This window comes from Aquarana catesbeiana, linkage group LG10 (assembly GCF_042186555.1).
Source record: "Aquarana catesbeiana isolate 2022-GZ linkage group LG10, ASM4218655v1, whole genome shotgun sequence".
NCBI classification, from domain to species: domain Eukaryota; kingdom Metazoa; phylum Chordata; class Amphibia; order Anura; family Ranidae; genus Aquarana; species Aquarana catesbeiana.
This window is the reverse complement of record NC_133333.1, coordinates 60,693,291-60,720,858: the sequence shown is the minus strand read 5'-3', so window position 1 is coordinate 60,720,858 and position 27,568 is coordinate 60,693,291. Positions and strand designations below refer to the sequence as shown.

Genomic DNA, 27,568 nt, shown 5'->3' with positions numbered 1-27,568 from the left:
CATTGGTAAATTTGTGCGCATCTTCCAAATTTGGCTTTTCCTGGGGTGAATTCACCCCATCTGAACGCAATATCAAACACAGTTCATGTCTGATATTGGCTTCAAGTTCTACCAAATGTGAACTTTGTAAGTTCAAGCTTTGTGTCTTTCATGTTGGTTTTACACATGCCTGTTTTAGCTTAAATGGACATTTCTATTTTTTATAATGCTACCCCAAAAATTGTTATACAACAAACATGTTGGTTTGTTTGAAAAACCTTTTCTAAATGCACATGTGATTGTGCAGGTATTAAAAAGATTGTGAATCAAGAATGTGTGGATTATTGTCTCAACGCTACAACACTTTTGTGGTGATGTAATTGCTGCTTTCTGTGAAAATGGGGGTTATTTCCTAAGGGCAAATCCTGTTTGCACTACAAATGCAGTTTCAAGTGCACTTGTAGTGCAAAGTGTCTTTGCCTTTAGTAAATAACACCCAACAGTGCTTTGTATAAAGTTACACAATCACGCCATTTTCTGGACTCACCACATTTCTGTCAGGGTCAGCTAAAACAAACACAAGCAGTAAATGTCAACAAAGATTTGCTTTTTTTTTTGCTTTTTATTTGATAAAGGCTTCACAAATTTGCTGGCATATTGATGGCCCCCCTACCCGCAAAGAACTCAAGGTATCTTAACCGGACATCACGGCCACTCAGGGAGGGCAAGCCAGGACGGCCACTTTCAAGCGCCGTCAGTGTTGTTTCATGTATCATTCCGGCCTCAGGCCCAACTGAGCCAGCATAGTTGGCCGAATGTTGGCGTAAAAAGTTATGTAGAACACAGCACGCCAGGATTATATGATTAAGTTTATACTCCGCCATATGGATGGGTGTCGGAAATAGGCGGAACTGGCTGGCCAGGATTCCAAATGTGTTCTCCACCACTCTTCTGGCTCTGGCCAGCCGGTAATTAAAAACCCTCTGTTCTGGGGTGAGGGTCCTCATTTAGAATGGCCGCATAAGATGGTCCCCCAGCGCAAATGCTTCATCCGCAACGAAGACGAATGGGAGTCCTTCCACATTGTCTTCTGGAGGTGGCAAGTCCAAGCTGCCATTCTGGAGACGCCTGTAAAACTCCGTCTGGGCGATGACTCCACCATCGGACATCCGGCCATTCTTCCCCACGTCCACATGCAAGACACCACCGCCAACATCACAATACTATTGAACCCCTTGTAATTATAATATTACGACCCCGAGTTGGGTGGTGGGATGATGTGGACGTGTTTCCCATCAATTGCCCCTCCGCAGTTAGGAAAGTCCTACCGCTGGGCAAAGTGGAAGGCCACAGTCTGCCATTCCTGTGGCGTGGAAGAAAACTGTTGAGGAAAACAAAAAAAACTTAGTATTTTTGCACATAAACATGGAAAGCAGATTACACACAAACATTCTTGGCCAACATCCAGATAACATTTATTAAGGGGAATTTTACAACACCAAAGTATAAGGTACACCTATCATATTCCCCCTCCCCCACCCCCTCTCATGGACCATTTCTAACATTATTGGGGGGGGATCTTGGACAGGTAACCCTCTTCACTTCATTGAGAGATGAATGCCTAAATACAGGGTATTACTTGGAACTGCCCCTCCTTAGTTACACTATTGGCAGACCACTGGACAGGTAAGAAGTGTCATAATACAAAGATATGAATACACATTGTACACATTTGAGCACATTTGGACATTCTGCTATTACCTATCAAGATAATAATAGGATACCAAAACTTTAAACAGTACCATTTGAAAGTATACAGGCAGGCCCTTGCACTACATGCTTTGGGGAATTCATCCATAAATCTGAGCACAAAAGAGATGGGTATAGTGTGTATGGGTTTGGCAAAGTCAGCAGATAGATGATTGAGGATAGAGAATTGGGATCAGCTGACTTAGCAGTTGGGGGGAGGGAGGGTTAATAAAAATGATTTGTGGAAACTACAAAAAAAAAGCCTCTGCCTGAATTTAAAGCACAAATCACATTTATAAACATTTTAGGGGTTGTTTGGGGTAAAGCACTACTATGGAGCTGATAAAATACATTAAGTGACTACATGAGGTGAATATAGGGCAGGAGACCATGCTGGGGAGGTTAGTGAAGGCAAATATGTATGAAGGACATAAAAATCCAGCATGCATGAGGACAAAGGGGACATTCACAGCATATTACAATCATGGTAATTAGAGAATGAGGAAAGAAATACAATATATTATCAAACATTCAATACAATAAAATGTGATATTAAAGGATAAAAAACTTACCTTCATATACTCCTTCTGCAGGACCTGGATGATGGCAGAACAGGTCTTTGGGATCATGATCCCCAGAGCCTGGGGGGAGATGCCTGACGAGAACTTCAAGTCCTGCAGACTTCTCCCTGTCGCCAAGTACCGCAGGGTAGCGACGAGCCTCTGCTCCGGAGTGATGGCTTGCCTCATGCAGGTATCCTGCCTGCTGATAATAGGGGGTCAGCAAAGCCAACAAACGGTGAAATACGGGGTCCGTCATCTGGAGAAAGTTCCTGAAATCATCAGGATTATTCTCACGGATCTCACAGAGCAAAGGCATATGAGAGAACTGGTCACGCTGAAGCAACCAATTCTTGGTCCTCCCTACTCTGTTCATGGACTGGACTTGTGTCAAGGTCAGGACCCCAACACCAAGCCCCCCGCACAGCACGAACTCTACGAGGAGTACGTATACGAAACATGGCTAGAAAACGGTCGGGTGCTCAGAAAGAAGTAACAGAATGCACTGAAGAACAGCAAGGCCTGTGAAGAGCGACCTGAAAAACAGTAACGAACGAACAAGAACACAATGACTAATTAAAGTCACGCGGAACTTGCTTGCACGCACTGAAGAGCAGATACAAACCCACAAGCACAAACTGAACCGCAGAAAACGATCTGAAAGCCACGAGTCTGAAAAAGCGCGAATCGTCTCTCACCAAACGTTTACTAACACGAGATTAGCAAAAGGAGCCCAAAGGGTGCCGCGCTTGGTTCTGAACTGGCCTTTTCTAGTCTCGTCGTACGTGCTTGACGTCACCGCGTTGTTGGCGATCGGAAATTCCGACAACTTTGTGCGACCCTGTGTACGCAAAACAAGTTTAAGCCAACATCCGTCTGAAAAAATCCTAGGATTTTGTTGTCGGAATGTCCGATCAATGTCCGATCGTGTGTACGGGGGATAAGAGTTAGAGTCTAGAGCAAGGTTTCGCAACCTTTTTTCAGTCAAGGCACCCTTTAAAATTATAGACAGTCTCAAGGCACCCCATCCCAAAATGTAAAAAACTATTCTAATAGTATTACACAATGCACCAACATCCACATGTAGGACACCCAATGTTAGAGGTGATTTATTTTTCCAAAGCAAATACACTTTTGTACACTGGTACTGACTAGTATTCCAATGTTTCTCTTCTCCCTCAATTCCTCTCCATCAATCAGCTAATGTGACCCCAGGCGCACAGAAGGATCAAAAAGGATGCTCTGGAGGCAATAGACATCCTCCTTATCAACTGATGACGTCATTGGATGTTAGGATGCCAGTGTCTAGTCGTAATGGTGCATAATGAAAACTTGTGACTTTGTGTAACTAAAGGGCAGGCTTGATCCACCTGCTGGCTTGTATACAATTTTTAGGCATTTTGCCAAGGCACCCCTGAAGAAACCTCAAGGCTCCCTGGTTGAAAAAGGCTGGTCTAGAGCAGGGGAAGGCAACCTTGGAGGTGCAGATCTACCTGAACAACATGGCAGAAGTCAAAGACCACCAGGCACAGTGTCGCCTCCTCACACCTGATTTAAATATCTAATTGCCCTACTACTGTGTCGCAATCGCGTGCATTGCACGGCAGTCATGGGTTTAAATCAGGTGGTGAGGAGGGAACATTTCACCTCCTCACCACCGGTCAAACACACTCTGATCACTTTTCAGAGGAGCAGCAGTGCCTGCTGTACTTATGAATGAGCCATTAGTTGCATTCAAGCGTAAAGTTAAGGGCGATAAAACCCTGTGGTTGAGTTTACCGCCCCCAATCTACCTCCTTTAGCTGTTGAGGGAGCAGCCAAAGGTGTACATCTGCCTCAGCAGGAATTAAACCCCCTGTTGCTTTTGATGGGTGTTACCACCTACCAATCGCAACCCATTCAAGTAAATGGAGCCACTCTGCAAGCACCCCACAACTGCATGCTTCTGTGGGGTCCATGGGGTTAAAGCAGGTGGTGAGAAAGCAACACGCCGCTACCTGCTTTAACCCCTTGTTTGCTGTGCTGCACAAGGTTGCAGGGCACTTGCAGAGTGGCCTCATTCACTTTGAAAGGGTCATGCTTGGCAGGTGCTACTCACACCAACCATGATGGGGCGTATACCTTCTGCTGCGACATGTGTACACCCCTGGCCATTGCAGCAAAAGTGGGTACAGTTGGGGCGGGGGTGGTGTAAATGAACCCTTACTGCTCTGAGCTGCCTATAAGGCTGCTTTTCCACTGATGTGTTGCCGTTTACCTGTACCGCGGGTGCAGCGCAGTGCATTTGCGACTTTTCTGGGTTAGCTGAGCTTTGCCATAGATTTCTATTATATTCTGCAGGTGTGCTGCACTTTCTGAAAGCGCACCAAAATTTCCGTTTTCAGGAGTTGTGAAGCGCTTTCAGACAGTGCACCAAACCCGCAGGATATAACAGAAGTTTAAAGCTAAGTGCAGCCAACACGCAGGAAAGCTGCAGGTACATTGCACTGCGCCCACGGTGTGGGTAAACTGCAGCACATCAGTGTGAAAGCAGCCCTATACTATTATGCCTTGTGTATTGCTTCACACTGACCTGAAGATCTCTTCTTTCCTGCTGCTGGCACTATCTGGAGACAGCTAGCCGAAATAAGAGATGGAGTGCAGTTGGTATCACTCTGCATGGAACAGGAGCCAGCACTACAGAGGAGACATCAGCTTATGTGGCTCTTGCTCCTTACTACAGCTCCAACTTTTTATAAGTAGTCCCTCTGCATTGCATTCTGTTTGATACTCTGGGATGCTGGGTCAGCAAGCCCAGAGCGCGATCTACAGGTTGCTGACCCCCAGTCCAGAGAAATTGTTTTGTTACCCACCTTTTTTGTAAAAAAACATTTCATAAGTGCTATTATTGTAGCTTAATAAATCAGGGCTAAGATGTTTAGTTCTTTTACTAACATCAGATGGCTTTTTTAAAAGCTGGAGAACCACAGGCTTTAGATTTGACTAATCTGAAAAATGTTTCTCTGTTTGCAGGAAAACTGACCAGTGGCCTCAAAAGTTAATAATGCAGCTGATCCCACAACAGTTGCTGGTAAGTCACATGGCCCAGTGTATTTATGACACAAATTTTAATCATGATGTCTACATGCCAAATTTGTTAAAAATTAGCAATATTGTTAATGTGATTCTGTTGCTAAAATATAAATTGAAATTTGACATTCGCTGCCTCATCCGCATACTTATGGCCATACCAGTCCCACTGGCTTAGTTTCACTGCAGTTCCTGTTATCTTAAAGTATATGTTACCCCAACATATCAGATTCCTGATATGTGCCTGCTGTACCATCTACTTGTATGAAAAAGTATCCTGTTCTCTTTGTATTGCTCCCTTTGTGTGAATTTCTTGGTGTTCCTGCCAGTCCCTCTGCTTTGTTATCAGCAACTGAGCACACTGTGGTCAGTTCTTTACATAGTTACATAGTAGGTGAGGTTGAGAAAAAGACACAAGTCCAACCTATGTGTGTGATTATATGTCAGTATTACATTGTATATCCCTGTATGTTGTGGTCATTCAGGTGCTTATCTAATAGTTTCTTGAAACTATCAATGCCCCCCTGCTGAGACCAGCGCCTGTGTCCTGTACACTTTAGCTATGCTAGGAACTTGGCCTGCTCTCCTCCAATGATCAGACTTGTCCTGACATGCCCCTCCTACACAGTCATTCAATAGGAAGTGCAGTGTACTGTTGCTTCTCCTCCCCCATGTCTTATGCAGCTAAGAATAGAGGGAATGTGATCACTTATTTAAAAAAAAAAAAGGTAAATAAGGCATTTTATAATGTATTTTTTTTAACCTCCCTGGCGGTATGATTATTTCAGATTTTTTGCGTCTCAAAGCGGTGCAATTATTTTGCATAGAAATTTGGCGTTTTATATTGTAGGCCTGTAATTCTTAGCAATAACCCACTTAAATCTGTCCACCAAGAGTCTAGTAGATATCCCGGGTATGATGAAGTTTGAAACACAAAATCATAAATTATAATATAATAAAAAATAAATATAAATAATTTAAAAAAATAATATAATAAAATAAATTTCCCCATGATTCACTGTCGCTCAATTCTGCAAGTGTTCTAATTTACTATCGCTGTTTTCTAGCTGTTCTAAAGCCACTTTTGACGTAAAGGGACACTTTTTGGTTGCTATGGACAATCTCAAGTTTCCAGGCAGAAAGAACAGTATATACAGTGGCTTGCGAAAGTATTCGGCCCCCTTGAACTTTTCAACCTTTTGCCACATTTCAGGCTTCAAACATAAAGATATAAAATTTTAATTTTTTGTGAAGAATCACCAACAAGTGGGACACAATTGTGAAGTGGAACAAAATCTATTGGATATTTTAAACTTTTTTAGCAATTAAAAAACTGAAAAGTGGTGCGTGCAAAATTATTCGGCCCCTTTACTTTCAGTGCAGCAAACTCACTCCAGAAGTTCAGCGAGGATCTCTGAATGATCCAATGTTGTCCTAAATGACTGATGGTGATAAATAGAATCCACCTGTGTGTAATCAAGTCTCTGTATAAATGCACCTGCTCTGTGATAGTCTCAGGGTTCTGTTGAAAGCGCAGAGAGCATCATGAAGACCAAGGAACACACCAGGCAGGTCCGTAATATTGTTGTGGAGAAGTTTAAAGCCAGATTTGGATACAAAAAGATTTCCCAAGCTTTAAACATCCCAAGGAGCACTGTGCAAGCGATCATTTTGAAATGTAAGGAGTATCAAACCACTGCAAATCTACCAAGACCTGGCTGTCCCTCTAAACTTTCAGCTCAGACAAGGAGAAGACTGATCAGAGATGCAGCCAAGAGGCCCATGATCACTCTGGATGAACTGCAGAGAACTACAGCTGAGGTGGGAGAGTCTGTCCATAGGACAACAATCAGTCGTACACTGCACAAATCTGGCCTTTATGGAAGAGTGGCAAGAAGAAAGCCATTTCTCAAAGATATCCATAAAAAGTCTCGTCTAAAGTTTGCCACAGACACACCAAACATGTGGAAGAAGGTGCTCTGGTCCGATGAAACCAAAATCGAACTTTTTGGCCACAATGCAAAACGATATGTTTGGCGTAAAAGCAACACAGCTTATCACACTCAACACACCATCCCCACTGTCAAACATGGTGGTGGCAGCATCATGGTTTGGGCCTGCTTTTCTTCAGCAGGGACAGGGAAGATGGTTAAAATTGAGGGGAAGATGGATGCAGCTAAATACAGGACCATTCTGGATGAAAACCTGTTGGAGTCTCCAAAAGACCTGAAACTGGGACAGAGATTTATCTTCCAACAAGACAATGATCCCAAACATACAGCAAAATCTACAAAGGAATGGTTCACAAAAAAACGTATCCAGGTGTTAGAATGGCCAAGTCAAAGTCCAGACCTGAAACCAATCGAGAATCTGTGGAAAGAGCTGAAAACTGCTGTTCACAAACGCTCTCCATCCAACCTCACTGAGCTCGAGCTGTTTTGCAAGGAAGAATGGGCAATAATTTCAGTCTCTCGATGTGCAAAACTGATAGAGACATACCCCAAGCGACTTGCAGCTGTAATCGCAGCAAAAGGTGGCTCTACAAAGTATTAACGCAAGGGGGCCGAATAATTTTGCACGCCCCACATTTCATTTTTTTATTAGTTAAAAAAGTTTCAAAAATCCAAAAGATTTCGTTCCACTTCACAATTGTGTCCCACTTGTTGGTGATTCTTCACAAAAAATAAAAATTTTATATCTTTATGTTTGAAGCCTGAAATGTGGCAAAAGGTTGAAAAGTTCAAGGGGGCCGAATACTTTTGCAAGCCACTGTATAATATAAAACTTTATGCAGGGCATTGGACAAAGCATTGGGGACAAAAGGGATGTGAAATTATTTCATACAGTACTGTAAGATTACAGTACTGTATGTGTTATGATTTTTACGGGTTTTTGAATTTGCCACCAGGCTCCGCCCCCATGCGTCACAACGCTCGCAGGGAACGGAGCCTGGCACAGAGAGGCTTCGGGAGGAGGACACAGCCCGCAGACACAGCGGGGGACATCGCAAGATCCTGGGGACAAGGTAAGTATACCGCACCAGAGTCCTGCAATGCAATCCTGAGTGTGGCTCGGGGTTACCACTAATGGTGCTGAAATTTAACCCCGAGCCACGCTCGGGAATTCCATCAGGGAGGCTACATCTATACACAAATATTTTGCCTTTCATTTTCTATTTCAAATGGAATGGGTTGTTTTACAAGGTGGTTGTTTACAATCACTAAGTGTGCAGTACAGGAAACAGGCAACTTATTCATACACCATGGGTTATAGGCTTGTACCTTCAGATGATTGGACACTGGCAAACTTTTTAGGATAAATCCCTGGAGAGCCCTCCCCTATAACCCTACCTACTCCTGGCTGTAGGTGATGGACATAGTCTCCCTTCCAGAGAAACCAGCTTCACCAGTTTATTATGTTATTATTTTTATTAGTTTTATCTCCCGATTCTTCAAACAACCTTACTGTCTTCTAATGCCTAGTAACCTTGGGAGCTGTACCTGGACCCCATGTTGGGACAACCTGTAATGTTGCTTTGGGGACTGAATCCTGCATGGGACACACACCTTGGTGCAAAGCATTGAGTTAGCTGCAGGGTGCTATACTGGTTCAGGTTCGTGGTCCATCACTATGGATCCCAATCACTGAAGACTCGTTTGGGGGTATGCCCACCATGATGGGTGAAGCCTGGACTTTAGTCCAGCGTGGTAGACAGTTAAGAAAGGGTCACCCTATATCTCTGTCCGTTACCGTGTAAAATTGGGCTGTAGTCACATCAGTGTAAACTTGGCACTAAAATTTTCTACCTAGTGCTCAGGTTTATGTGATGACTAGATGTTACATCACACCACCCGTTGCACATTTTGAGGCCACATCCACCAACTTCAGTAGAAACCTGCTCTCCAGCCCTCCTTTGGGTCTGATCCTGGATACATCCCAGGCAAAGGTTTTTCTTCCAGAAAAGAAAGTGATCTCTCTAAGAACCCATGCTCCACAACTGAAATCCAAAGAAAATTCCATAGTGAGATTTACCGAGAGAGTTCTGGAAATGATTCCTCCTGTGTTAAATTGTATTGTAACTGTACTGTCTGCCCCCATGTTGTAAAGCATTGCACAAACTGTTGACGCCATATAAATTCTGTAAAATAATAATAGTGGTGGCCTCCTTCGAGGCAATACCTTTCGTAGTTACATATTGTTGCATAGTTGGTAAGGATGAGTAAATACACTGGTCCATCCAGTTCAAACTTAGAATCTGTGTGTTTGTGACTACTGTATTCCATATCCCTGTACATCGTGTTCACTAAGAAATGCATCTAAAAGTTTTAGGAACTTGTCTACACCGCTGACACAAGAGTTCCAAATTCCATTCAAGAACTCTCCAGCTAAACATTCTATCAGTATGGAAAAGCAGGCTCTTTCCCTGGATCTGCCCATGCTCCTCTCCTCCCAAACATGGAGGTCCCTGTCCTGGTGGATCACCACCTCAACTTAAACAATAGGAAAATCTTTCTTTCCCTGAATTTGGAAAGTTCTTACAATGGATGCAAGCCAGGCTGGGGAGTAGTCTTCTAATCCATGACAGTTCAAGGAACATGGTCAAGAGAAGAGACCAAACTATCCAACATCTTGAAGCTCAGAGCCGTCAGGCTGTCATTCCAGCACTGATGGTCTTCATCCAGATGTGTTCAATCTAATTTGTCAAAAATGGTGACTCCGGATGTGAACATTCTAGCCTCCAGATACAAAATCATTTGGAGTGAGGAGACCAAAAGTGAGCTTTTTGGCCACAACCATTAACCCTACATTTGGAGAGGAGTCAACAAGGCCTATGATGAAAGGTAAACCATTCCTACTGTGAAACACGGAGGTGGATTGCTGATGCTTTGGGGATGTGTGAGCTATGAAGGCACAGGACATTTGATAAAAATTGATGGTATGATGAATGCAGTATGTTATCAAAAAATACTGGAGGAACATTTGCATTCATCAGGCAGGAAGCTGCGCATGGGACGTACTTGGATATTCCAACACAACAATGATCCAAGACACAAGGCCAAGTCGACCTGTCATTGGCTACAGCAGAATAAAGTGAAGGTTCTGGAGTGGCCATGTCAGTATCCTGACCTCAGTATAATTGAGCCATTCTGGGCAGATCTCAAACGTGCAGTTCATGCAAGACAGCCCAAGAATTTACAGGAACTGGAGGCTTTTTGCCAAGAGGAATGGGCAGCTTTACCATCTGAGAAGATAAAGAGCCTCATTCACAAATACCACAAAAGACTTCAAGCTGTCATTGATGTTAAAGGGGGCAATACACGGTATTAAGAACTGGGGTATGTAAACTTCTGATCAGGGTCATTTGGGTAGTTTCTGTTATTATGATTTAAAGAGTTTGTGTTATCATTCATATTTTCTGAAAAATGGCAAAGAAATCATAAATTCTGCCAGGGTATGTAAACTTATGAGCACAACTGTATTATTCTTGTTCCTGCAACGGACATGAAAAGGAAAGCCAGGAAAGAAAAAAGTCTTCAATTGAAAAAACAAATAGCCCAAAAATCTGAAATGACATATGGCTATTGTGAATTCCAGTATAATTTTTAAAGGCGCAGAGTTGCATTGGGGGAAAAATAAAACTTTATGAAAACAGACACCCTCCTCTTTATTGTGTTTTTATATTGGTAAAAATAAGACAGATTTTGCATGTAGAACACTTATGCACTTATGTATTTATAAATCTATATATATATTTTGTTCTCTTCAGACTACCTTAGGACCGTTATTCAGAAATTCACGAATGGTTCAGTTCCACTTTACTAATAAGGATCTGGAGTCACTCAAGGGTCTCTATCGCATCATGGGCAGTGGCTTTGTAAGTTCCCACTATGTTACTGTTGCAGTTGTATAGTTTTTTTTTTGTTTTTTTATCATTGTTTTTACTTCCTTGGGCACAAACTTGCTTTTAAAATCCAGGCTTCTGAAATACATGTGCCCCCACAGTAAAGTAGGATTCTGTAGCAGATTTAAGCAGAAGCAAGGGAATCGTTTGAATTTTTATGAACTGGCAGCTTGCCCTAAGTTGCCTCTGCACTCCATTGACCTGACAATTTTAAAGTAAAATGCAATGTTTCAACACACTTGTTATGCGAAGGTTCCCCCAAGGAGGGGTTTTTCAGCAGCGAGGTAAATAAATGCAATGATTCAAGTAAGATTTTGGTTTAGTACATTATTATAAAAAAAAAAAAAATTATTGAAACAAAAAAATTCCATGGAAGTTAAAATATGAGCTCTGAAGGGAAGGTACCCACAAGATGCAAATATTACAATTGCAAAAACATACATCGCATTAAATAGCAAACATGTCTATAATATGACAAATCTGATGCGTTTCGACCCGTTTTGGTGGGGTCTTCTTCAGAGTTAAGTTTGCTGCAAAGAGACTACAATTAGTATATATATATATATGCAACAGTGGTCATCTCACATGATTACTCAAATGCATGCAGTGGGGATCTCCCAACCCAAAACCCCATGTGTATTGTCAGATGCTACAGATGATAAGTAAATACCCCCAGGGCCCACCGGGCGGAGTCAACACCTGCGGCAAAATTCCAATCCATGAGTCCAAAATATAATATGTGATATGTTATAATTTTTTGTAATAGTAAGATATTAATTGGTGTGGATGGTCGGGAAACTCAATCGAAAAGGTTGATTAGATATTGTATGATTAGTTGGTAAAACAATAATTTTTAGTATAAAGCCTAAGGGGGGATATCAAAGCTTAGCGTAAGATATAATAATACCTGGTGTTAGAGAAGGTGATGGATGTATAACACCAGGTATTATATGACTTATGCTGCATAATTATTATTTAGTGATATACTGCACAAGTTTTTTCATTTTCTCACCACCTTCCCCATATATATTCTTCTTAACATTTATCCTCACTTCACATTTCCACCCATTCTCACCAGTTTATCACACATTGCACGCTACCTAATCTTTTCACATTTCACTTTTTATTTCTTTTCACTCCTACATACTCACTGTCCTTTTTTGTTTTCCTTACTCACCTTCCCTGCCTTAGGTTTAATTTTTTCATTTTTTTCTTGTTCCTTTGTTTTGTTTTTTTTTTGTTTTTTTTCTCTTTATTTGGTTGTTCATTCACTTATCACCATTTTCTGGTTTTTGTTTTGTTTCTATTAATTGCTAGTTTTCCGTCACATCCTTCTTTCAGCTCTATTCATCTATGCATCTTTCCTCGTTTTGTTATCACTTTTTTCTCTTTCTTCCTCACTTGCTCCTCACATCTTTTTCCATGTCTTTGTTTGCCCTCTTTCACTTATCTTCTTCGCCTTGTGTTTCACTTTTCCTCATTTCTCTTTTTGCGGTTAGTTCACTTACCATTCTTCATCATTTATTGCCCCTTATTCTGTACCCCTCACTTGTCTATCACATTCACTCATTTCATTTTCACTGATTGCTATTACTTTTTCCCTCTTCCTGTTCCCCCTGTTTATTATTACTTTTATTTTCATGTCTCACATTCCTCAGGTCATTTCTTCCATCACTTTCATCACCCACTCTTTCTTGAGCCTCACGCCATCACTTACTAAGCTTTGATATCCTCCTTAGGCTCTATACTAAAAATTATTGTTTTACCAACTAATCATACAATATCTAATCAACCTTTTTGAGTGAGTTTCCCGACCATCCACACCAATTAAAATCTTACTATTACAAAAAATTCTAACATATCTATATATATCTCTATATATATCTCTATCTATATATATAGATAGATAGATAGATCGATAGATATATCTATCTATATAGATATAGATATATATATATATATATATATATATATATATAATTTATTTTTTTTTTTTCATACATCAGGGTACACAGAGCCATAGTAGTTACTATTGTGGGTTATAGGCTACCTTTAGGTGATGGACACTGGCACGCCCTAAGACAAGAAGTGCACTCCCTATATAACCCCTCCCACTACTGGGAATACCTCAGTTTTTCCGCCAGTGTCTACGGTGTTGGTCACGAGTAAAGATGTGCTGTGCTGTGCTGAGCTCCACTGGAGCAATCCTTGCTGGGGCTAGCCATGCTGACCAGATCCATTCAAAGTGTCTTTTTTTAGCCAAATTGAATGGTACCCGGGCCTCGTATCCGAAGAAACGAGGTTTTGCCTGCGAATGCTTCTCTTTTTAGAGAGCTGGACCCTGGGATCCAGTACTTTTTGGTAGCAAGGCTATAAAGTTTTACTGGCAGGGTGCTGTTGCAGGTCCAGGAGTGTGGGTTACCTCTAGGTTCCCCTGCTCCTGAAGGTTTACGGAGCCCACCGTGAAGGGTGAAGATTGGGTCTGTTGGTTTACCACAGAAAACCCTGCGGCGGGAAAAGGTAAGTGGAGCTTTCTATGAAATATTTTTGAATTTTCTTATGAATGTCTCCTTTAAGTAAATAATGTTGTCATGCCTATGTGTCACCACTGTGGGGCTGTATTGAGCACTCATCGTCTCATTCTGGAAACAGCACTGTGTCAGGAGTGATTACTTCCTCTTTCTCCTCCGGCCAAAGCAGCAGATCCTCCAGTAAGAAATGAGGGGACTTGTCTCCCCGCCTGTGGCCCCCTATGCTGGGATTCCCCCCCTTGGGGGGTTCAAGAGCCTGGATTCTTTAAAAAAAAAAAAAATGGAGCGGCCGCTCGGCGGCTTTTTTATACCCCCCGCGCCATGCTAGCTCTGGGTCAGAAGGTACCTGTAGTCCACCGCTCGCGTGGGAAAACCCGTCCTTTTAAAAACGGGGGGTGGAGCTGTAGGCAACGCCGGGGGGCAGGGCTAGTGGCGTCGCCATTCTCCGACGCCAGATGCACGTGGAGGAAGTTTTTAAAAGCACACTGTGTGCTGCTGCTGGATGTGGAGGGACACAAGAGCAAAGAGGTGGCATTACTTCAGATTTGGTGACAGGCATTTCCCTTGACACATTATTATTGCTTCAGGCTGGGCGTTAATAGCAGCATTATATTGCTGGACTATAGCCTAGCAGTGTATGCATTCTTTCTGGTAGTGCCTCTGCTTTGTGCATCAGGCTATGAGTGGAAGAGGGACCAGGAACTCCTCAAAGGGTTCTAGGGGTTCGATTGTTTTACAACAACCTAAATCCATGTCCAAAAGAATTTCATCCTCCTCAGAGTGATGCGGCTGGTCAGAGTGAGCCGTCAGGGGAGACTGGTGTTGCAGCAGCGCTGGACACTTCAGCCCCTATATATATCACACATCATTTCTAGTTTGGAAAAGAAGATTGATGCTATGATTACTCTCCATAGTGGGTCCAAACGTAGCAGATCCCCATCCAGTGCTCAGGACCCTAATCCTGAGGTACAAGGGACAGGGGATCAGGAAGGTCTTCCAAAAAATCTGGAAGATACTAATATATCCTCTTCTGAGGATCCTAGTATGGAGGGAGTAATCTCATCTCACAAGACAGTTTGCTGGTACACTCCCTTACTAGATTACTTCGCTCAATCTTTTTGCTGCTTGTAGCGCAGTCTATTGATGAGCCCACCTCTGGTTTGGGATCACTAAAGCCTCCCCCATCTGGGGATGCTTTTTCTATCCATGGCTAAAAAAGCTGATATATGCAGAATGGGAACACCCGGATAACAGTTTTTTCCTCCAAAAAAGTATTCTACACTGTATCCTATGGAGGAAGAATTCAATAAGAAATGGCGGGTTCCAGCAATTGATGCTGCAATCGCCTCGGTGAGTAAAAATCTCACTTGTCCGGTAGACAATGCGCAGATGTTAAAGGATCCAACAGATAAAAAGTTGGAATTTCTTTTTAAGAACAACATGTCTCTGGCAAGTTCAGTAGCGCAGCCGGTTCTTGCGGCAATTGGTGTATCTCAGTCCATAAAGGATCAGTTTGTAGAGATACTTAAGATTCTTCCTGATCAACAGGCCCAGCATGGGCTGGCGTATAAGATGCTCTATGTTTTACGGTGGATGCTATGAAAGATTCTATCGTTCAAGCCTCACGGCTTATGCTAGGACTGGTACATACACGCAGAGTCCTGTGGCTGAAGAATTGGTCAGCTGAAGCACCATGTAAAAAGCTCTTGGCCAGTTTCCCTTTTCATGGTGAACGGTTATTTGGACATGATCTAGATAAATATATCCAAAGGATCTATAATGGGAAAAGTTCTCTTTTACCGGTAAAGAAGTTTAAACATTTCTCCTTTAAGCGTGCTTCCTCTCCAGTACCAGGAGCATCTGCCTCTAGGCAGTCTCGACGGCCTTCACCGTCAAGCACAGGAGGTAGACCTCGGGGGCAGTCCCAGGGCCAAAAGAGGGCTTGGGGCAGAAAGCCCGCAAAACAAAATGCTAAAGCCTCCTTATGAAGGAGCGCCCCCACTCGCTCGGGTGGGGGGAAGGCTTCTGCAATTTTCAAAGATCTGGCAGAAACAATGTCAAGACAGATGGGTGGCTTCCTCAGTTTCTCTAGGTTACAAACTAGAGTTCCGAGAATTCCCGTCTCCTTGTTTTCTAAAATCAAATGTTCCCAGAGATCCAGAGAAAAGGAAGTCTTTCTTTCTAGCTCTGGATCATCTCTTATCCCAGGAGGTGATATCAGAGGCTCCCTTAGAGGAACAGGGTTCAGGGTTTTAGTCAAACCTTTTCACGGTTCCAAAACCAAACGGGTAAGACCCATTCTAGGTCTCAAAGATCTGAACTGGCACAAATATCCGGTCCTTTGGCATGGAGTCAATCCGATCGGTTGTTCCATTTTGCAAGGAGGAGAGTTTTTGGCATCGATCGATATCAAGGATGCATATCTCCACGTGCCGATATTTCCTGCTCATCAGAAATTTCTACGCTTCGAGGTAGAAAATCGTCATTTTCAGTTTGTGGCTCTGCCATTCGGTCTAGCCACTGCATCACATGTATTCACAAAGATCCTGGCACCTCCCTTAGCCAGGTTAAGGGCTCAGGGCATAACGGTCCTAGCCTATTTAGACGATCTGCTTTTAGTAGATCAACTAGGCTCTGGTCTAAACCAAAGTTTAATCTCAGCTGTAAGCTACCTGGAATTCCTAGATTGGATACTCAACCTAGAAAAGTCCTTCTTAAAACCATCAAGGAGGTTACATTACTTGGGGCTGGTCTGTCGGCCTGGAACAAGAGGGTTCAGGCTTTGGACTTTCCAATGCACCTATCCCCCGAGGTGCATCTGAGCCTCAATTGGTGGTTGATATCCAGCAACCTCCAAAAGGGGAAATCCTTTTTACCAGTATCCTGGAAAGTGGTAACAACAGATGCCAGCCTTTTAGGTTGGGGAGCAGTCCTGGAAGAAGCTTCTGTCCAGGGGAAATGGTCCAAGTCAGAAAGGACCCTGTCCATCAACGTTTTAGAGATTCGGGCAGTACGTCTGGCCCTAGAATCCTGGACGCTCAGGCTGCGGAGTTGTCCTGTCAGGATTCAATCCGACAATGCCACGGCTGTGGCCTACATCAATCACCAGGGGGGCACGAGAAGTCGTGCAGCCCAAAAAGAGGTGAATCATGTTCTAGCTTGGGTAGAAAGCAACATTCCTTGTCTGTCAGCGATTTTCATTCCAGGGATAGAAAACTGGCAGGCGGAATACTTGAGTCGCCAACAATTGTTTCCAGGAGAATGGTCCCTTCACCCCGACATCTTCCTGTCGATATGTCAAAGATGGGGTATTCCAGACGTGGATCTGTTCATGTCCAGATTCAACAACAAAGTCGATAACTTTGTGTCAAGGACGAAGGATCCGCTAGCGTGCGGAACAGACACCTTGGTCTTCCCATGGGATCAGTTTTCACTGATCTATGCGTTTCCTCCGGTTCTGCTACTTCAGCGTCTTCTCCGCAGGATCAAGCAGGAACGGAAAGAGCTGATTCTGGTGGCCCATAAGATCTTGGTTTGCCGGGATCATAAAGATGGCGGTAGGAGTCCCTTGGACGTTGCCATTGTGGCCAGACCTTCTCGCTCAAGGTCCGGTATTCCATCCTACCTTACAATCGCTAAATTTAACGGTTTGGTTATTGAAACCCACATTCTAAAGGATCGTGGGTTATCCCCTTCAGTAGTGTCTACTTTGGTTAATGCTAGGAAGCCGGCCTCCAGAGTCATTTACTATAGAGTCTGGAAGGCATATGTTTCCTGGTGTGGATCCAGGGGTTGGCACCCCAGGAAGTATGTCATAGGTAGGATCCTTGAATTCTTGCAAAAGGGATTGGAAATGAAGCTGGCCTTGAGTACTATCAAGAGCCAGGTCTCGGCCTTATCAGTATTTTTTTTAACGGCCTCTTGCTTCTCACTCCCTGGTGCGTACACAAATTATTCCCCCTGTCAGGGCACCTCTAAATCCTTGGGATTTGAATTTAGTCTTGTCGGGTTTACAAAATCAGCCTTTTGAGCCTATACGGGAAATTCCCTTAGTTCTTTTGACAAGAAAAATAGTCTTTTTGGTTGCCATATCCTCTGCCAGAAGAGTATCGGAATTGGCGGCTCTGTCTTGTAAAGAGCTATATTTAGGGTTGAAAATGTTTTTATTGGTATAAAGTAACAGAAAGGAAAAGCACAGTTGAAAAAATTGTTCACAATACAATGATAACCAGCGTGCCAAATGGCTATCGCCTACAGCAAGGCGGGTATCTATGAAAACATGAGTAGTCCTATTACCAGGCTATGTCAAACAAAAAAAGGGTAAGATAGGAAAAGAATAGAAAAGAAGGGGTAGGAATTGGGGATGAGAAGGAGGAAGGGGTGGGAGGGGGATCTGCCGGCGGGGACCGGAGAGGAAGGACTCCGGTTTATCAATTGCGGGTCTTAATCAGGGTTTAGGTGAAGTTCAAGTTATAGAGGGAGCTGGGTTCGGGGGGGTAGGAAGCAACGTAACCAGAGTATCTGAGGAGGAGAAGCGCCGCCAGACCGAGCATAGTACTGTAAATTTATCATAGGTGTTATTATCCAGCGCCAGCATCTCCTCCATACGCATAATATCATTCATGGTGGAGGTCCAAAGAGATAACGGGGGGCTAGTAGTTGTCTTCCAAAAAAGAGGTATGAGTTGGCGGGCAGCAGACAGAAAAAAGCGTAGTAAACACCGTTTTTGAGAAGTTATTGATCCCGGTAGGATAGAAAGAGGAGCTATTTCAGGAGTCAGTTGTAAAGGATCATCATACATTTTTTCATATACCTGGAATACCTGTCTCCAGACGGGTCGAATCCGATCACACTCCCACCAGACATGAAGATACGTGCCTGTGACTGCATTGCATCACCAACAGGTAGATGGAGTAGAGGGGATTATTTTTCGTAATGTAGCGGGGTCCCTGTACCATCAACCTTAAAATTCTTCTCTTGTGAGTAACAGGAAATTGAGGACTTGTGTGCGAAGTGGAATGCAGTCTGCCATTCCGCTCTGGAGATGGTCTTTCCCAAGTCTGCCGACCACATCCTAGTGTAAGGGGGCAGGTCATTTTGTGTGAGGACTTGAATCAGAATGTAAATATGTGAAAGTAAATGTCTGGGTAATTCTTGAAGAGAGCCCAGGCGTTCAAATTCAGTCAGTGGGCGATGAGTCTGGGAAGAACTGAATAAGTGTTTGGTAAAGGTTGTTAGGTGTAGGGAGGTAAGCCAGTCCTGTGTTCCCGTCGGGATGTTTGGAGTTCCTTTGTGCGCATGAATGAAGATGTGAGCTTGTGGCCAGGAGGTGCGAAGGAATGAACCTAGAGCATGGGCCCCTATGCCTTGTGGGAAGGCTGGATTGTCAAAAAGTGATGATAAGGGGGATGGATCCAAGGATAGGATCTCTCATAATCCTCTCCTATACCAGAGCACAAGGGCAGCTGTGGTTAGTGGAGAAGAGCTGGATAAGTTCGGTAAATTGCCCTTATAGCCCCAAAGGAGAGCCTTTAAATTGACAGGAGACATATCCTGTTCGACCATCACCGAGGCTTTTTGAAAGGGTCGTGGAAACCATTCTAGGATGCGGGCCATCAATGTGGCTTTGTAATATAACTCATAATCTGGCAAACCTGTACCGCGCTGCAATTTTGGCTGTGTGAGTAGTTTATATTTAATTCTAGATAACCCTTTATTCCATAGAAAACGGGTGAAAAGGGAGCGTAGGGCAGAGAAAAAAAGATTTGGGGACAGTGACCGGTATGGTCTGATATAGATATAGTAGTTTGGGCAGAGTGTCCATCTTGAGGGTGTTAATATGTCCAAACCAGGGTATGGTTTTGTCCCCTCAGGAAGCTAAGTCTTTTCGGAGAAGGGAAAGGAGCGGGATATAATTTAATGCAAAAAGATTGGAAAGGTTAACCGGAATTGTTACACCCAGATAAGTGATGCCCTTGGTCTGCCAATGAAATGAGTAGTTGGAGCGGAGTGAGGACATGGTAGATGCAGGAAGAGAAATATTAAGGGCCTCCGTCTTGGAGATGTTGAGCTTAAAATTGCTCAGCTTTCCGAAGCGTTGGAATTCTAAAACAAGGGAAGGAAGAGTTATATGGGGCTGGCGGGTATATATGAGTAAGTCATCCGCATACAATGATAGTTTGTGGTGCCCGGATGGTGTGCGGATGCCTTGTATGAAATCATTTTGTCCGATGGCACACGCCAAATGTTCCATTACAATAACAAAAAGAAGGGGGGAAAGGGGACAGCCTTGGCGAGTCCCGTTGGATATGTCAAATGCTCCTGACGAGGTACCATTCACCAAGACCGAAGCAGAGGGGTGAGAGTAAAGTGACATAATTTTGGAGATGAAGGGGAATCTTAACCAATTTGCTCAAGGGAAAGTCTCAAAAAGCGCCAACTGACCCAGTCAAATGCCTTCTCTGCATCAAAGGATAGAAGGCAAACCTGTTAGCGTTGGCGTTGAGAATATGAGATGAGGTGAATAGTTTTGGTAGTGTTATCCTGGGCCTCCCTACCCGGAACAAAGCCTACCTGATCTCTATGTATGATCCCGGGGAGTAAAGGAGAAAGACGGTTGGCAAGAATTTTGGAAAAAAGTTTAAGATCAATATTTAATAAAGAAATAGGGCGATAACTACTGCATTGGGAGGGATCCTGAATAGGTTTCAGAAGAATGGATACATTAGCTGATAAAAGTTCTTTGGAAGGGAGGATAGTGTTGTCGATGGTGTTAAAGGCCCTAGTTAGAAATGGTACCAGCAAAGGCGCAAAGGTTTTGTAAAACCTCAGGGTGTAGCCATCTGGGCCCGGGCACTTGCCCGGTTTTAGCCCTTTGATGACAGACAGGAATTCCGGCTCCGTCAGGGGTCCATCCAGATCCGTGGATTCCTGGGGGTCGATCATAGGCAGCGCCGTCTCCATTATATAAGTCTGCATTGGGTCCTGAGAGGGAGACACAGGACTATGCGGGGTCGTTTGCGGGAGGTTATGTAATTGAGAGTAAAAGTCTTTAAATGAAATAGATATGCCCCTGCAGTCAAAGACTTTGGTCTGGTCTGGTTTAGTGATGAAGGGAATGGGGTGACGTGGAGATCTAGGGTGAATGACCCGTGCTAGTTGTTGACCACATTTGTTAGCTATAGAGTAATAAGATTTGCAGGCACGGTCCCTAGCTATTAGAGAATGGGAGTCTAGTAATTGGAGAAGATCACGGCGGGAATTTGAGAGAGTAACAAAGGTAGAAGGATCCAAAGTTTGTTTGCGAAGGGATTCCAGATCCGAAATGGTGGTCAGGAGGCGCCGTATGTCGTCCGATCTAATTTTTTTCAAACAAGAACCGTTTTGTATAAGGACACCCCTGACCACACACTTCAGGGCCTCCCACTGGTTGAATGGAGTGGTGGTATGCGCTATATGATCAGATCGGAAATTTTGGATCGCTTTAGTAACTTCAGCAACACATACTACATCTCGCAGAAGGTTGTCGTTAAGACGCCAAGAATTCCCTCTACGTGATTGTGGGGGTCGGGCAAAGGATAAGTACACCGGAGAGTGGTCAGACCAGAGGGCATGCCCCAGGGAAGTCTGTAGTGGGGTATCTAAGAGGAATTGTGAAATGAGGAAGTAGTCTATTCTACTGTAGGAGTTGTGAGCTATGGAAAAATAGATAAAATCTCTGTCTGTGGGATGGTGTATGCGCCACACGTCCACTAAGTGATGGGAGTGTAGAAGGGACTTGATGCATGAGAGTGAGGTCGTGGTTGTGGAAGACTTACCTGTAGATGTGTCGGCAGACGGGGACAGAGCAACATTGAAATCACCTCCAATGATAACACAGGGACCTCCAAAGGAGGCTAGTCTGGTGAGAGTGGACGATAGGTAACGAGCCTGGTCCATGTTGGGGGCGTATATATTGGCCACTGTGAAAAGAAAATTATTAAATTTTAATTTGAGAAACACAAAACAGCCATCAATACAAGAGTCAAGAACCTCAGGGTGAAAAGACCTATGAAACGCAATAGAAACCCCTTTTAGATTTAGCTATCGGGTTAGTACTATGGAACCAGGTTGTGTAGTAGCGATTACATATCATGGGTGTTGAGCCAGAATGAAAATGGGTTTCCTGTAGTAGGAGAATGTTAGTTCTTTGTGGAAGTGGTAGAGGATCTGGCTACGCTTCTCCAGGGTGTTAAAGCCCCTACAGTTGTGGGAGGCTAGGTTAAGAGGTGGAGTAGCAGCCATATTGGGAAGGGGGGATTAAGAGTAATAAAAATAAAGTAATGGGAGTCCCTCGGGGGCCATTCCCAGCCAGCAGAAGGGGGGGGGGGGGGGGTAGAAGGAAGAGAGGCGAGGTTAGGTAACAAATAAAGGGAGAGATGTAAGACAAGAGGGTAGCAGCATAAAAGTACAAGGAGGAAGAGTCCCAGAATCCATGACTAGCAGAGTAGCAAAACTACATGTTTTGTCAAGATCAGGTGCAGGGAGCTGGGACCCTGACAGCAGTAGATAAACCAATATACGTAGTATACTGAAATAGGCCACTAGGTGGTGCCATGTAATCAAAAATGCATAAATACAAAATACATAAGAATGTATTGTGTGGAACATCTAGAAACCAGGGTACGGTGCCAAATATGAGCACCGAGTATTCCTAAGGGGGGGTTAGTGTTTAGCATGGGATAGCTCCCGGAGCCCCGGGACCCACAGGGCAGGAAATAAGTATGAACAAAATAAGCTGTAATGGGGAAAGAAAAAAGTTATAAACAATGAAATATAACATTGGGATAAAACATGAGGTAACAAGGTACTGGAAGCAGTTATGCTCCCCATGAGAGCAATTATGGGATGCAATCAAACCTCAAGTATCAAAGAGATGGATGCACTTTGAGACAGGTGTCAAGGCAAATGAGGTGGGCGGTAGTTGCAAGAGATGGGGCTGATGATTCAGGGTAAGTTCTCCCTTGGTTAGCCTGAGTCCATCCTTCCAGCCTTAAACTGAAGAACCTGGTGTAGTGATCGGGTATATTAATATATACTGGGTGATATGATGTAGAATGGGTATGATAATTAATATTTAGGTATTATTATAATGATGATGTAAGTACTCTTCCGCAGCAACCCAATTCTTCCAGAGAGATGCACTTTATTGACTTCCAACACAGAACAAAGTCCAAAGTCCACAGATGACAAAAAAATCCGACAGAGTAGATATAATTCAGAGACCCATATTCCTAGGCCTGATCAATATTGACTGCATGTGTACATACACACAACAATGTCCCACATAAATCGGTGAACAGATTACAACATATACCCCCACTTGGGTCGGTTCTAACTACTAGAACTGACCCATAAATCAAACAACAAAAAATATCATTACGATTTAAGGTACTGGATGCTTTACAATGGCTCAAATAAAATATGAAGTTGAAACTGGTTACATCTCTCTTCGCCAGCCTCTAAAATATCCCCATGAAACAGTTATTAGATAATATAACTTTTAGACCATGACTAGAAAAGGATTGGGTAAACATCAGTGGCCCATATAGCTGTTAGGCCTTATTATATCACATTGAGATCTTGATTATTGCGCAAAGACGAGCTGATGTCACAGTCCATCCTTTGGTCTGGCTTCATCACATCTCTCACCATCTCACTGAAAGTAAACTTGGTATGCTCTGGGAACTCCAATCCGCATAACTCCAGGATTTTTTTCATCTCCAGGCTCAAGCTTTCCATTTTTAAAGATGCTTTTACGCAAACACTCTACTTTCATCTTTATAGTAAGAAGAACTATCAGTGTGCCAGCACTCACTTTCAAGGTAGAAAAGGTTTGGATATGGCAGTAAAAACTGCTGCAAACTATTTCCTTGCACCTGACATTCATGAGTCCATCTTTGTTGATTGCCAGTCACAATTTGCTTTTGTAATTTGCTGTAGGCCGACCCCTCATTGCCCTCAATAAAGCAGTTACTTGGATCATTCAGTCCACAATTACACCTGAATGGTATACCAACATATACATATACCTCCACACGATGGTTCAGATAGAATCAGCTTGACATCGGTGTTTATCAGATCGTCTATCCAGACAAAGCGGCAGTGGAAATTCTTGCCAGTATCTTCACCATGAAAGGTAGAAAGGTCTTTTTCATCCATATATGTCATAGCCTTTAGCATATTATAAACAACTGAATCAACAAAGTTTCAAATCATGACTAGAGTGATGAATTTCACTCACCCCTCTTATAAATTTAGGAAAACCACCCAACATACTATAATTTATGCTATGCCAAGCCATTGGGCAGCATCTCACCTTAGATGTCAAATATATTGATCAATACACATTATGTAATATGTACCGATGTTATGAAAATTATTTTAGGTTTAAATGCTTCTCTTTGGTTTTAAGATAAAGTTCAAGAAAAAAGAAAAAAAAGGTCCACTGCTTGATGAATTCTTGAGAGTCCATGAATTCTTAATAATTCCTTGTTGTCTATTCAGCATTTCTCCCATAATTCTCCCCTACTAGCCAGCAATTTCAGACTGTGCTTCTGCTATTCACATGCAAGCATCTTCAGACGTCCCTGAAAGACAAAACTCTCCAACAAAACTAATTAGCAAGGTCTTTAAACGTAGTTTGAAGTTAAAACAAAACACTATTTACACACATACAGTTTAAAGCTAATTCACCCCCACTGCTAGAGAAGTGTCATTTGCATTCAAAAACAGATCTGGAGAATGTACATCTTGTACATTCATGACACCCTGTACCCCCTTCAACTGCTCTAATAATTTATCACGTTCCCCTCTCATCTTGTCATACTCAATCTTCAGGTGGTCATATTTCTGTTTTAACTGAGAAAACGGTATCCAGGTTTTGGACCTTTTCTTATTATTATTTTGGTCAGCTCTGTTTTTCATATTAATATCACCAATGTTTGACCCGATGTCTCCTCTCTGGCTGTTATCATAGGATATTATCTTCTGATCTTTATGCTCAGTATTTGTCCTAAACAATGTGGCTAAATCAATTTTGACAGCCTGCTCATTTGACTTTCTCCATAAATGGTCTGCTCTCAACAATATGTCTTTTAAATCATGAGGATTTGGGGTAACTAGTAAAATATTTTGTTTGATATCTTCATGCAATGCATCTAGAAACATACTCATATGTATCAAGCCACCACGCTCAAATGCAAGATTATTACCGACCAATAATTCCATAATAGTTGCTATCCTGTGTGACAATTCATATGGAGATTCATTTTGCATCTGTTGGATCCTCCCATGAATAGTAACATCAGAACGTACACCATACAAAACACATAATAATTCCAGTAATATGTCCCTTGTCCTCAGAGGCTGAATACAGATCTGTTTAATTCTCATCCAAAGACCACTTCCTACAGAATGTTGCAAAACTCTTTCTAAGTCAGATGGGTTGAGATTGTACATATCTCTGACCTGCTGCACGTCACAAAACCATTTTAAAAATCTGTTTAAATCATGGTATGGAACCATTCCTATTTCTTTAAGAATTGCGTCTAATTCTTTTGATCTCAAAGGCTTCATTACAAGCTGAACTTCACCTGTATTATTATTATTGTTATAAACTGTGGTAGTCACAGTGGGGGCAGCTGGTAATGAATTATCAGATTTAATATGAAGTTCTGTTTGCTGCAGATTGCTGAATCCAAGATTTGATGCATATCTGCATTCCTGAGATCTCTTCTCTAATTCCATAATTCTTAATTTTAATCTCTCATTTTCCTCTGATAATTCATCACAACGTTTAGATTTCTCAAGTAAAACTTCTCCAATGGTAACCGCATGCAATTTTAAATTTACTGTATCGGTGTCTGGTTTTGTAACCTCTCACAAACATTGTTGCTATTATCAACTGCCTTCTGTAACTGGGTAATTTCCTCAATCCTATAATTCAAAGAACTTTCCTTTGTTAGACAGCAAGATAACAAGCCCTGTATAATACAACCTTTTCTTTTACTTTCTGAAATTTTGCTATCAAAAACATTTTTCTCTAAAAATTCCTTCATCATCGTCCATGTCTGCTCACATTTTTCTGGAATTTCATAAGGACCGCCATGGCGCTTAATACATTTTAATACCCATCTGTTAACTTTATCAGAACTGACACTGGCTTCACACTGAGTAAGCATTTTGACTATATTACTAAAAATTAAAAAAAAAAAAAAAAAATATTTTACTCACCGCATTAGTTACTCTTTCAGCTTCCGGTTCAGGTTTTCTGGTACACGACACAGTCCTTTTTGTTGTTTCCAGTCTCCAGAGAATAATTCTGGGGTTCCCAACTTGTTTAATTTTGTAGATCAGACTCTCTTATGTCACAACCAGACAATAGAGTCACAGCACAGCTCTTGGTTCTTCATCAGACTTCTGTCCACCTCACAGGATTGTTGTCACCACCGACTTCTGTTACTAAGTCCGAAAATGTTCTTCTGGTCACTTGAACGGCACCAATGTAGTGATCGGGTATATTAATATATACTGGGTGATATGATGTAGAATGGGTATGATAATTAATATTTAGGTATTATTATAATGATGATGTAAGTACTCGTCCGCAGCAACCCAATTCTTCCAGAGAGATGCACTTTATTGACTTCCAACACAGAACAAAGTCCAAAGTCCACAGATGACAAAAAAATCCGACAGAGTAGATATAATTCAGAGACCCATATTCTTAGGCCTGATCAATATTGACTGCATGTGTACATACACACAACAATGTCCCACATAAATCGGTGAACATATTACAACATATACAACACCTGGTATCTTCTGAAGGAAAGACCCAACGTGGGTAAGTAGTAGAAAACCTTCCAAGTGGAAATAACCGCTAACAATAGCAACTAGCTGGAAGGTATGCAGAGAGGAGAAAATCATCAGGAGAGTCTCGGAGAGGCAGTACTCAAAGATTCTGAGTTGACGAAGGAGGTGTTCCTGCTTTCCAAAGGAAAAAGATGGACGACCAGCCGGTCTAGAGGACATCAATCCTCGGGATCTGTGTGAGACGAGGATCCAGGGCGTCGTTTGCGACTTCATTTTTGCCACTGAGGTATTTATGGCAGGCCAGGTGTGGAAGGAGTGAAAGGCCAATCTGGTATAGAAACAAGGCAGCTCCAGGGTGCTGAGAAATGTGGGAAGATCACCCGGCATGCGAAAAATGGCAGTCTTACCATCATGGTGTACCCGCAACTGGAAGGGGAAGCGCCATTGGTATTTCAGCTGACGTGACTGAAGTAGCTGTGTGAGAGGTTTTAGAGCTTTCCGCATAGTTAGAGTTAGGCGTGCAAGATCAGGCAGCAGCATCACAGGGGTGGTATTGAAAAGAATAGAGTCCTGAGTGCTGGCGGCACGCATGATGGATTCCTTGATATTATAGAAATGCACTCTGCAGAGCGTGTCACGGACAAAGGACGGATCAGTTTTCCTGGGGCCAGAGGTCCTGTGAACCCGGTGAAGCTCAAGGGGGTTATCTTTAGGCAATTGTAGAAGCTGATTAAAGATTGCCGTCACTGCCGCTTTTAAATCCTTGGGTTCCACAGATTCAGGTATGCCGCGAACGCAAATATTATTGCGCCTGTTTCTGTTTCTGTTTTCGATGTCATCTTGCTGGTACGCTAGGTGTTGCAGCATGACTGTGTGAGAATTGAATATTTGAATTGAATATTTCTTCATGTGTCTGAAGCCAG

At 42.8% G+C, this 27,568-nt stretch overlaps 1 protein-coding gene across 2 annotated transcripts in view; it reads left to right on the top strand.

The window, feature by feature from the left end:
• The window catches only part of MED25 (mediator complex subunit 25), a 328,200-nt gene that overhangs the window by 192,169 nt on the left and 108,463 nt on the right, over window positions 1-27,568 (top strand). For both annotated transcript variants that reach the window (XM_073602256.1, XM_073602257.1), the window contains 2 exons: window positions 5,301-5,358; window positions 11,125-11,232. In XM_073602256.1, the coding sequence (XP_073458357.1) occupies window positions 5,301-5,358; window positions 11,125-11,232 (166 nt within the window). The remainder of the gene's footprint in view (window positions 1-5,300; window positions 5,359-11,124; window positions 11,233-27,568) is intronic.